This window comes from Hylaeus volcanicus, chromosome 3 (assembly GCF_026283585.1).
Source record: "Hylaeus volcanicus isolate JK05 chromosome 3, UHH_iyHylVolc1.0_haploid, whole genome shotgun sequence".
NCBI classification, from domain to species: domain Eukaryota; kingdom Metazoa; phylum Arthropoda; class Insecta; order Hymenoptera; family Colletidae; genus Hylaeus; species Hylaeus volcanicus.
Window position 1 is genome coordinate 22,949,764 of NC_071978.1, and position 13,355 is coordinate 22,963,118.

At 38.4% G+C, this 13,355-nt stretch overlaps 1 protein-coding gene across 4 annotated transcripts; it reads left to right on the forward strand.

Moving 5' to 3' along the window:
* The first annotated feature begins 121 nt into the window (after nt 1-121).
* Nucleotides 122-7,118, forward strand: LOC128873756 (host cell factor). 4 transcript variants are annotated; one of them, XM_054117569.1, is made up of 7 exons: nt 122-1,153; nt 1,913-2,620; nt 2,701-2,852; nt 2,922-5,822; nt 5,903-6,127; nt 6,213-6,597; nt 6,730-7,118. In XM_054117569.1, the coding sequence occupies exons 1-7, from the start codon at nt 994-996 to the stop codon at nt 6,852-6,854; spliced, it is 4,656 nt and encodes a 1,551-aa protein (XP_053973544.1). In that variant the 5' UTR covers nt 122-993; the 3' UTR covers nt 6,855-7,118. The 4 variants fall into 4 exon arrangements, with proteins under 4 accessions (XP_053973544.1, XP_053973545.1, XP_053973546.1 ...); XM_054117570.1 differs by having other exon boundaries at nt 6,733-7,118; XM_054117571.1 differs by having other exon boundaries at nt 2,701-2,846.
* The last annotated feature ends 6,237 nt before the right edge of the window (nt 7,119-13,355 follow it).

Consider the following 13,355-nt stretch of genomic DNA (forward strand, 5'->3'; position numbering starts at 1 on the left):
CGATCGTATTTACGAAGATACAAGTAACAATTGAAGTTTACATGGAAAAATAGGTGTTTCATGGAACAAACTTCCAAAAATCCCTAGAGCAAAATGAGTTGGTAATGTATGCGGTTGTTACCGACGCAAGTTGTGGGCAATGGTGGACGAAGATTGCGGAGGCCGCTTGTGCGTGCCGTCAAACTACTGATTGCAATAGTTTTTTTCGGCAAGTACTATAAACGTCTCGCTATACGTTCGCCACTTTTGCTTGGTCTGTCCATACGTTGCGATCCCTGTAATTCGTACAGTGGTTATCAGTGCATAGTGAAATCTTTTATCGCGCCGTTTTTCGTCCGTTTGACGGAAGTTTCAAAAGGGACGTGAGGCTTCTCTCGATTCGTAGCAGCCGCGAGAAATGTCGAGAGATTAAAGCACAGTGAAATACACGATCACGGTCGTTATTTGACTGCAACGATGATTGTGCAACGTGAAAAATATATACACAGCCGGGCCATTGGTGATCGCTGAGCGGGCACACTAGAAGACGTGAGACCAGTGCCGTAAACATCGCGAACGTAAATATACGGTGTGCGTCTCTGTGTACGTGTTGCATTACAGACGCCTCTCTAAATCGCTTAGAATTTTCGTAATTTCAAATTTCCATCGAATAATATTCGTTCCATTTCATATTTTCGCGAACGATCGCTCGAGACTCTGTCGAACAGACGATTCGCGAAATAGTATAGATAAAAGGGAGGTTAGAATCGAAACGTACGATATCGACGGTACTGGGGAACATCGAGAGTAGTAAGTTTTCCGACGAGTGCGAACTTTCGAATTCACTCGAGTTAAGGGGGGGGGATAGCAATTGTGAATATCGAAGTTATCAAAGTTCGAAGATAAGGAAGGGCGCGCTATCTTCGGAAACCATCGGGCGTCCTACTGCTCCAGGGGTAACTCGGTGGTGCATAGTCGCGCGGGTATGAAAAAATGATGTGATCGACGGTCATCATGGCGGCACCCATGCTAAAGTGGAAGCGGATCACAAATCCGACCGGGCCCCAGCCAAGACCCAGGCATGGGCATAGGGCAGTTGCTATTAAAGACCTTATGGTCGTTTTCGGCGGTGGAAACGAGGGCATTGTCGACGAGCTTCATGTCTATAACACGGGTAAGTTGCATCGCTGCTGTGCGTCTTTCGTGCGCGCCGTTCTTGATGATTCCCGCGATCCAAGATGGCGGCATACGTTGACAAGACGGTCACCGGCCGGATCACCGTGGAAACACGAATTACGTTCGTGTCAGATGCTTTATCATGATGTATTCCACGTAATTCGAATATACCCCCGCTGTATGTGCCCTTCTCAGTTTCGTTTAACGAGGATCGTGGTAGTTTCATTGGTAGAATTGGCGCGGTCTGTCATTTTTCATGTTTATACGCGCGGGAGCGGCCATTGCTGTTCTATACGCCCCACCACTGATATGCAACGCGCCGCGTTTCCCGTCATTCCACGTTCACGTTTTGCCTTTCCTTCTCTTTTTTCCTTCCGTACCTATTTCTCCTCCCACTCTTTCATTTTGCGTTTTCACATCCCTTCTGTATCATGTATGCGCACGGCATTTCTCTCATTCGCTACGTTACACGGCCACGCGCGTGCGTATCAGGGCGCGCACTTTGTGTTTAATTTTGAAATCTTTTCCGGAATACTGTTATGATACACGCTACACAGCTTGCTCATCATAAATATAAAGATCTATATTAATAAACTTCTTTATAATAAAACACGACTATTGAGAATTCAAATGATATATAAGCGAATGTTTAATTAAATGTTACTTTTGAATTTTAATCGAAATTTTGTCAATACCTATCACATACCTTGATATTCTGAAAGTATTCTTTTTAATACAACATTTATGCATTTTTCAGCAACTAATCAATGGTTTGTACCATCAACAAAAGGCGATATTCCACCTGGCTGTGCAGCGTACGGATTTGTCGTCGATGGAACTCGTATTTTAGTCTTTGGTGGTATGGTAGAATATGGAAAATACTCGAATGAGCTCTATGAACTGCAAGCAAGTAGATGGGAATGGAAAAGATTAAAACCAAAGCCACCCAAACATGATCCTCCGCCGTGTCCTCGACTGGGACATAGCTTTACCCTTATCGGTAACAGGGTTTTTCTATTCGGAGGTTTGGCTAACGACAGTGACGATCCCAAGAACAATATACCAAGATATTTAAACGATTTGTATACGCTCGAGTTACTCCCTAACGGAGCAACAGCTTGGGATGTACCGCAAACACATGGACATGCACCACCACCCAGGGAGTCTCATACCGGCGTGGCTTATACCGATCGCAATACAGGAAAATCCTGTTTGGTGATTTATGGCGGTATGAGCGGCTGCCGTTTGGGTGACCTATGGTTTCTTGATGTTGATTCGATGACCTGGAACAAACCAGTGGTTCACGGACCAACTCCGTTACCACGTTCTCTCCACACTGCCACTTTAATTGGTCATCGAATGTATGTCTTCGGTGGATGGGTACCGCTTGTTGTCGATGATGTTAAAGTTGCAACACATGAAAAAGAATGGAAATGTACAAGTACATTGGCTTGTTTAAATTTAGGTAAGTTAACATTGACATTCTATACATTTCTTCGATATATATTAATTGTGCTTAATAAAAAAATGACTTTGTTATTGTAGAAACATTGACATGGGAGCAACTAACAGTCGACTCCCTGGAAGAAAATGTTCCCCGTGCTCGTGCTGGTCACTGTGCAGTTGGAGTGCATAGTAGACTGTACGTATGGTCTGGTCGAGATGGATATCGCAAAGCTTGGAACAATCAGGTTAGGGTTAGTTCATATAATTAGTTTTCAATAAAAGAATAGTTTTATTTATAATACAGTATAACTTTTTTTCAGGTTTGCTGCAAAGACTTATGGTACCTCGAAGTCAGTAAACCACCCGCGCCATCCCGAGTGCAATTAGTAAGAGCCTCTACGCAAACGTTGGAAGTCAGTTGGACAGCAACACCATCCGCGCAGTATTACATATTGCAAATTCAGAAATATGACATGCCTCCAGCAACAACTGGCACATTTCCTACGGTTAGCACGCAAACCAACACTGCACCCACTACTACACCAGCTGTGGTTACACCTGCAACTGTACCCGTTACATCTCCGCCCATTACCACCGTTGCTGCTCTTCCAACGACTCCAACTTCTGCCAGACCAACTATAGCTCAGACTCCCGTACGAATACAGTCTACCGTGCAGAGCCCAATTCAGAAACCAGTATCATCGCAAGCCGTAACAAAACCAACGAGTCCAATGACGCCAAGAGTAACTGGAAATTTGATCAGAATTCGTTCTCCCATTGTCACTTCGGCACCAGTAACTACCGAACAGCCTGCACCCCCTAATACCACAGTAGCTGGTCAAACGCCAGCTGCTATGTCAGGAATTGCTGCACTGGCTGCAGCGGCTGCTGCTACTCCAAAAATAAGTATGAATAACGTACCAATCCTTCCACAAGCTGCCGCTAATACGATTAGAATGAAGAATGTTCAACCAGGCCAACAAATACGTTTCGCTGCACCTGGAGCAACAGTGCTGAGAACCGCTTCTCCGCAACAAAGTAAACAAATAATCCTTCAAAAACCAGGTCAAAATATATCTGGTCAGCCTCAAATTGTACACCTTCTTAAAACTGGTCAGGGAATGGTAGCAACTGTGCCTAAGGTCAGTCTCATTCCTGGCAAAACTGTTCAAGCAACAGGTGCGAAACCTCTTAACCAGGGACCGACGATATTACGGTTAGTAAATCCTAATACTGTAGCAGGATCTAAAATTCTCACTACCATGAAAACATCTAGTATCGTTGCTATGAGCAAAGGACAAAACATCAGCGGTAAGCAAACAATAATGATTACAAAACCTGGAGGCAATGGTGGACTCGTTGGTCGTAATCAGATAATAGTGGTTACAACTGGCTCCGGTTTGAGAGCTGTACAAGCTGTTACCACCTCCCAAGCCGGTACCGGGCAAACGGGTAATATCACTACACCCGTAAATGTTTTACCATTGTCTGCTACTAATCACGTGACAAACCAGCAAGGAGTGAAAATGATCGTTGTTTCATCGGGAGCTATGGGAGGTGGAACTGCAGGAAAGCCTATCACTATCACAGTTCCAGGCCAGGGTGGCGTACCAAAGACGGTGACTATTGCCACCAAGGGAAGTCCACAAGCCATTTTTAATCCTGGAAAGAGTCAGATCGTTACTATGCCACAAATACAGAAAACGCCAGAGGCTGTGACTGTGTCTGGCAAACCTGTAACGTTACAAATGTCTGGTGGAATAGGTGCAAAAACAGTCACACTCATGCCCACAAGTAGTTCGATTGTTACTACTTCGAGTGCATCGGATGCGATAGATACAAGTAAAATGTTGTTTGTTCCATCACAAAAACAACCATCAGCCTCATTAGCGTCTACTTCCGATGGTCCTGCCACTACCGATGCAGCATTGGCTGCGTTGGCTGCGGAAGCAGGTTTGATAGATCCGGTTCAAGAACCTTCTGGTGGCTTATCCTTTATGGTAGCAGCAGATGATGGGGGAGCAGGAGATGGTAAAGTGGAAGATAGTTGCAACGGGAACGAGGCTACCACGGCAGCTGCTTTGGTTTCTCAGATGGGAGCTGGTGAACCTATGCAAGTCGATGGGGATGGAAATTTTGTGATTCCTCAGGTTGATGGAGCAGCAGATATTCTTTTATCTGAGGATGAAGAAACGGATAAGATTGATCTAGAGGAAGATCCTGTTCCTGAAAATCAGGAAGAGTCGGCAACTATAGAATCCGCGGATTTGGAGGAAGATATTGGCGTTGCAACTGCAGAGGATGTTCATATAGAAGAGACTCCCTCAAAAGAATCAGAAACTACTTCGGAAGCAGTACCTGAACCTTCTGTTTCAACAAGTACTGCAGAAGAAATTCCAATAGAGCCGGAACCTTCTGTCGAGTCTCAGCCAGATGAAAGTGAAGTACCAATGGAAACTATTAACGAACCGGAACCAACGAGTGAAAACGATATGCAAATTGTAACTAATCCACCATCCGAAGAAGCACCACCTAAGCCTGATATTTCTGATATACAAGAACCCGTAGAAGCTCCATCGGAAGAAGCGTCTATGCCAGACGCCACGGAACCATCAGAAAACGATGAAACTGAACAAATTGATAATGATCCAAAAGACATACATATGGATTCATACATTTCTGATCATGAAAAGTCGCCAGCACCTGAACATTTATCGCCTGAGGATAGCATATCGCAACTTTCTCAGGATGATAGTCAAGATGCTGACAAAGTGAAAGATGATGGTGCAGAGTCAGTGATGGACCTTCCCGAGGAAAGTTCTTCAATGGAAAAATTGGAAGACAATGACGAACCCATGGTTACGGATACTTCTTTAACTTCCACCGATGTAAATATGCCAATAACAGTTGCAACTCCCATTGTAACCCCAGATATGCAAATAAAATTAGAACTTGACGAGCCAATGGAACAAGAAAAAATTCCCGAACCGCCAACACCTATGAACGGCGTTGCGCCGCTTGAAAAAGAGGTGGATGTTCAAAAACCAATGACACCGCTGAAAATAGAAATGAGAGAGGAAGCTGTTAAAAAGGAGAGTTTTAAGCAAGAAAAAATAAACGATAGCAGATCGGAAAGTGGAGATGATTCTACCGCGTTGACTACATTAGCTACAGCTGCCTTAGGTTCAGCAGAACAACCAATGAAAGTAAAAGCTGAACAGGTAAAGTGATACAGTTTTGTATTTTAGTTTATATTGAAGTATTTTTTCATAATGTATACTTTTTTAACACGCATTTATAGAATGAGGATGAAAAGAAGGAGGTAGAATGGTACGACGTGGGAGTAATAAAAGGAACAAGTTTTACTGTACAACATTATTATTTACCTGGCGATGAACCGTTAGACATAACGCAACCAAATATGGATATTTTCAAAGGGAGAAGCAAAATTGCCTTAGAACCTGGAACCGCTTATAAATTTAGAGTTGCCGCTGTGAATAGTTGTGGACGAAGTACTTGGAGCGAGGTAAGTAAATTATAAATTATGAAGAATATGTGTAACAAAAATGAGACTATTGAACACTATATAAGGGATTTTTTTTCATTTCAAGGTATCTGCATTCAAAACGTGTCTTCCGGGATACCCCGGAGCACCTAGCGCCATAAAAATTTCTAAATCTGCAGAGGGTGCTCAAATATCTTGGGAACCGCCATCTAGTAACGTTGGACCTATTTTGGAGTATTCTGTCTATTTAGCAGTGCGAAGTGCTAGTACAGCGTTGAATAACGACGGCGAACCAAGGACAATTCTATCGACTCCAAATCAGTTAGCTTTTATTAGAGTCTATTGCGGTTCAAATAATTCCTGTTCGGTGACTAATAGTTCCCTTAGTGCCGCTCACGTTGATACTACTACAAAACCGGCCATAATATTTAGAATAGCAGCACGAAATGATAAAGGATATGGACCAGCGACGCAAGTCAGGTGGTTACAAGGTTAGTGTATAGCTTCATTAATTAACAACAAAAGAATTGATCATTTTTAGCAATAATTAAAATTGCGTTTAGTAGCGATACTTACAAAGTCGAACGTTGCTAGGTATCGATGGTTAAATCATTTTTTATCAGCAGATCCAACCACCGCTGTGAAGAGTAACCCTCAGGTGAAGAGACCTGGTACAGACATACGCTCACAGGCAAGCTCCCCACAGAAGAAGGTGAAACCAGAAACACCAAGTGATAACTTTTCGTGAGCCTGTTTTCCCTTTTGGCCTCTTATAGCCCAAATATTCAAACAGCGCTACTCATTATTTAATTTCCGCTGGTACACACGCCTAACAACGATAATGAAACAGTGTATTGTTGAGTAAGCGACGTGATATGCGAGTAAATGAAAGAAATGAATGCACGATAAAGAGCGATGGAAGAGGTGTCCATAGCTAGATTGAGGTATAAACATAAGGGTTAAAAAAGTATTTTAAGTGTTCTATACGAATACAAGGTCTTTCTGTACCGCGTTTTCTGACTCACCGTTATTCTCCTATTCCTTCGCGAATGCGCGACATTTTTCTGTAAAGATAACACGAGTACTGTTAATAAATGGCAAGGTGGTTATTTTGGAGTTAAACAAGTTTTTTCATGTTTACAGTGTTTTCTATGAGCGTGGTAACATATCGATGATGGCTACACTTGCATCACTTTTCATGGCAAATAGTTTTGTCCAAATATTGACCACCTTCACTTTTATTTTCTAATACGAAGGCAGAACATAGCTGCAGTTTAAACAAAACGGTGAAACGGCACTTCTAATTGATTTCTGTGGAGCTCCTGATAAAAGCTTCATAGAAAGTTATTTTAAATGATTCGTACTTTACCTTTCCTTTTATCGTTACTTGAATATATACGTACGTACATATACATATATGTATACGTATACGTACAGAATTTCGAATATTTTTTGGAAGTCGGGAAAACTTCCTATTGCAGTAAAATATTTATTGTAAATATTGTAATTGGAAATACTGTATCTTCTCAGAACTTTGTCTAAAATTTTTCGCTAAAATTTGTAATACGATGCAAGTGTATGGAACAGAAGTTTTGATCATACCATCCTTTTCTGTATAGAACATCGGTGCTACACTTTACTCTGGTTACTTTTGTTACTGCCAATTGCAAAGAAAACATGGAATCAATAAGAGAAAGGGGCACGTAGTATAAAATTCTTTTGAACACATGGTATACAAATTTATCTTTGCAATTTTGTTATTGCTTTCAGTAACGATGCAGAGATATATTGTATCGAAAAGAGTTAAGTTAGTAGAATTGCACATATTGTTCTTGAAATTTATAATTTGATTTCAAAGGCGTTGATATTTTAGAGAATAAAAAATCTGAAGAAAGTTAAGAATATTTTTAGATGGCAACGAAATAATTATTTGAATAGTATATCATTATAATATATTATGTCTAATATAAAGTTAAACTTTTAAGATGATAAGTCAAGAAATTAACATAAAGAAGACAAATTTATATGAAATAAATAAATCAGTCACGCAGCAATGCGTTATGAAAATACATATACATCCTTAGTTGTCTGGGGCATAATATATTTTAATTAAATCCTGTAGGAAGCTTTTAAACCCGAGATTGGAAAAGCCACCAAATTGCAAAGACCACGAGTATAATTTATCTCGGTAGCTTGGGGCTATGTTGACATTGCAATAATTTAAGCGCACATTTTACCTTTAGATTATCAATACACACGTTTTGTTATTTGCTTGTAGCTTAAGCATTAACACAGCGTTTTAAACGCTTAATATGTTATGCTAAATTTTACATTAACAATACCTTATGAACTAGAATATTCAAAGTGTATTTAAAAAAAAGAGCAAACGACCTTGAGAACTAATAACTTTGCATCAATTTAGCGCGCGATCCGAATGATTTCTAAATAATTTTCAAATATATTTAACATTCGATGCCAATGGGAAGGTAAAATGTTTTAAAAGAACGTGACAGCTTGTTTTGCATGATATCGAAAACATTTGTACTACTAATTTGTAAGAAGTTATTAGTTCTTTCACTTTGTTTTGTAAATTTTGTTGACAGGAGATGACACTAGACCATACTGAAATATTAGTTCATAACTATCATAAACACTGTGCAGATAAAATATTTTTAAATGTACGTGTATGTGGTATTATAATTTTGTTCTTTGTAAAGTAATTCTTAATGCATTTATACTTTCCATGGAATATCCAAATATATTGAAAGGAAACTATGAATAAATATAGAAAAAAAAAACATCATACATGAAATACTCGTTATTTCATTATAGTGACATTTATGATAAGAATCTGTACTTATGCTGTAGATACATACATCTTTAAAACTGTGACTATACTAAAATTACTAAAAAAACAATCGCATATGATTTCATTTTACCATTTAATTATGAGTGTCATAATCTGTCTGGTGTATAGTTTGAAACTTACAAAAAAGATTAACTGCTTTGGATACTTTGATAACGATTAAAACATGTTCATGCAGTTTAGGTTTTTATTAATTTTAGTATAGGAAGTTTCAGTTGTTTAATCATTATTAATCGATTTAAGAGAACGAAGATATAAAGAAGAATGATACGTACAATGTTACTATATCAATTGAGAAGAATTGCTAGGACAATGTAATAAGAAGTGTATGAAACACTTTTTTTTTTAAAAGTATTTCTACTATGAATGAGAATCTGTACATTTCATTTTTCTGCTCTATAATGCTTCCAACGTTTCGCGTGTTGCCTTTCCGTTGATCGATATCTCTTGGCAGTAACGAAAGCAGATATCACACGAACACAATGAATTATTTTTTTCCCCCCAGTTTTCTTTACGTATAATAAACGAAACAAAAAGTTTTACAGTTAAGAAAACCGTAGTCTCACATGATTGCAGTATTTTTGTTTTGTTCGCTTAGCACACAAAACAATGTTTAAAGAGATCGGCGAGATTGCTTCTCTCAAAACGTACAGACGATTTTTTATCTTGCAAAAACCGCGTTCTATGATTGAAGCATTGGAAAAAAGTAAACGGCAACATCGGACCACGATTTTACTATAGACTCTTTTTCTACGTGACTAGAACTTAAAACAACATTAGTATGATTACGATTTGCACGAACGTACGTGAAATACCGAGCGTATAAAAAGCGAATTGTACGTATTAGAGGAATTAAAAAAGAAACAGTGCCGTAAACAAAGGTTCGCGAGAGCCAGCGGTAACGTTTCTTCGTAAATAATGGCGTATCTCACGCCACAAAACGGATCATATTGCACTGCACTCAACCTGCAATGATTACTGAATAATATACATTTGTATTTTTCGATGAAATTTCGCGATCTCGGTATACGCGTCACTGCGAGCAATTTTAAAACTGTTTTTTAGTAATAAACAAAAAGATTCGTGTGTAATTGATCCTTTCCGATAAGGTACTAAAATATTATGAGGTAAAACTGAGACGGTGTATACGAGAAGAATTAATTCTACTATTCATACGTATAATTCCAATTTTGGAAATCGTCTAAAGTGAAAATTCTCGTATATATCTTCTGAAAGTTTACCGAATTTTGTAAATAAATCATTTGAAACGTGTTAGATATTCTGAAATGTTTAAAAACTACATTTATAAATTTTGTGTGCCTGATCGCAGATCCCGTTACCATTTAAGGGAAAAAAAATCGACACTACCGATTCGTATTTTATACCACTACGTCAATTTGTGTTCGTAACATGGTTGTACTACAATTGTCGCTAATATAATCAAAACGCTGAACATATAGAAAAATGTCTTAATTTTTTAAGAACCGAATCGCACTTATGTAAGATTTATTAGTTTTAACGCCAACGTGCATCTACTGGGGTCTGCGATTTAAGTGAACGAAACAATACACGACGCGCGATTTAACGATACAATTTTTCTTTCATCGATTAACTCCATTGTTCGATCGTTTCTGTTCAAGACTTTCTTATACGTGTGCTAAGAAGTCGCGAGCCAAACATGCAGGTTATTTTCCGAGCTGATTAGTGCAATATCTTCCAATATTACGTTTTAGACATCACTGACGTCCCGACGCAGACGTCGAAATCGTTTTCCCGAATCAGATGTTTCACTGATTGTCAGATACGATTTTAGTTGACCGTGGAACGCAAAGAAGAGTTTAATCTCTTGAGGGACAAATTTTACGGGAATTTTGTTTTGCTTTAATCGAATACAAACCAAAACAATCTTCATCTGTAAATTAATTTCGATATGGAAGTATGCTGTCTTGCTTTAATATTGTATATTGTTTAATTCCAAGAGGCAGAGTGATCGTAAATAATGATAAATATCGATGCAAAAGCAAATGTAAACATATGTATAATTTCTCAATATCCCTCAAGAGGTTAAGTTGCTGTTGAAAAAGGCGCAGCTTCGTAAACATGCGAAAATTAACGAACGAAAGAGAACATGAATTTCTGTGTACAATTCTACACAATATTTCCGGATGGATCTATCGATCTGTCGTAAAGGAAACTAACAAAAAAAAACCTTTCAAATCGTAACGAAAATAATAAAACAAATGAAAAAAAAAACAGTGATCCCAATGAAAAACACCATATCGACCGAGAAAGTAATGAACAGATTGAAAAGACAATATTCATGTACGCAAGAATCGACATAAAATTACTCATAGTAGTCAGTACGGATGTATCTATATATATTATATATATAGAAAAACGGTACCTTCGAGATTTTCTTTCCCCCTTCGCGAAAAAATGAACCCAATATACGACCATAATGAGAGGGACAGAGAAAGAGGTGGTGTGAACTTCGAATACGAAAGAGATGACGAGAAGTTACCGATTTTTCAACAATAGTCTCGTAAAAAAAAAACTGTGTACCTCTGACCGAATATATTTCGCGAACAGTGACACGTGTTTACGCATCTCGACATTCGTGCCGTGTGCTATGCTGCGCATGATGTGCCAAGGCACGTTAGCATACGTGGAATATTCCACCTGATTTTTTCATTCTATATACTTCTATAAAAATCGATAAACAGACAATTACACAGGGCGGGGCATTTCGGACAGTTCACTTGGATAACTCGTTTATATTTAACGATGCAAACAAAGGAATGAGGTACAAGTTTGACACGAAGCGTCAAGGACATTTCAAAGTCATTAGTATATCGTTCTGTTTGCCTTCTAATGGAAATTTGTGCGATGAATACAATGGCCTATAGTTATGGATTTCTAAGGGACAGTTGTTTAGAAAATATTAGGTCGTCCTAAAAGTTCGTGCCATTTATACTTCTATTTCTCAAATTAATATGTGAAACATACTCTTAAGTGTCACAAGAAAAGATAATCTGTCTCATTTCACAATAGCTTCTCACCTCTCTCAGATAGTCATTATATCGTTACTAGAAAATTTCTGTGGTTTTTTATTAAATTTCGACACAGTCTTCGCCACGAATTTATGAGACGACCTAATATTTTGTTCGAAAAAGACGGATGCAACAGTTCAGAAATTAGCATTTTTATGTTTGAAATCATCGTGGTATGAAAGTCACTTGAGATTTTTTGTAATGTAAAGAATTATTTGCTATTTATGTCTGATCAAATAATTATTCTGATAAACTCGCGTTCGTTTGGAGAGATTCATATTGTAATATTTATCGAACAGACAACGGATTAAAAGTTGTTTACGGTATTCGAGATTTTTTTCTAGATAAGAATTTTCAACTCATCTCTGACGCCAACCTAAAAAAGATATGAAAGATCGAATGAGAAATTATTCTGTTGCTTGAAACAAAATTTTTCTTTATAGCTGTCCTTTGGCGACCTTAAATGTCTTTGAAAAGGTCAAGTCTCTATTAGAAGGTGAATCGAAAAACATAGTTGCATTAAAAAGAAAATTAATGGTCTCGGAGTCTTAGTGCTTCCACCTCAACCAAACCAAACAACTTCTTCTCGTCTAAAATATTTTCTATTTTTAAAAATACTCGAGTTACTCGGATGACCTATTTTAAATAGCCCTGGACCTGTATTGTTTCGAAAAGATACAGTACAAAGGGAGACTTATTGCTCAAGCGATCAAATCGGATTACATACTATTCGCGTTGTACGTAATTATGATATACATTATGTTTTTATAACATCTTAACGTGTTATAAAAATAAAGTGAACTTCGATTAATTGGAACACTTGCTCAATCAGACGAATCTGCATGGAAAGTCTTAACTCTTTGGGGTTAGTGTGGGTTGAAAACTGTCTCACTTATTGCTCAACTTTATATGCATGGTGGAATATTTCTTAACCTACCTCAAAAAGTTGAAATTGCTCGTACATAGTCCAATATTCTATTAGGAATTTGTTGGTGCTGTTCTCTTGTGCAACTTGAGTTCCATTTTCCTTTTAAATCGCGTCACTCAAAGAGTTAAGTAAACATTAAATACACGCGATTAACTTTCGTACCTTATCTGAGTAAACAGGTGTTCCGGTTAATCGATAACCTAATTAGACGGAAACTACTGTATCGATATCGATTTTTCGGAACACGTGTGATTGCCGAACGTTTTAAGGTCGATTCAGACTATACGACACGGACCGTCACGTTCCGGCAACGACACGTACCGGCACCGACACGACAAAACATTAAAACACGCGTTTTAAGGTCTATTTACACATATCCGTAACGTGTCAGTTCCGTATCCGTAC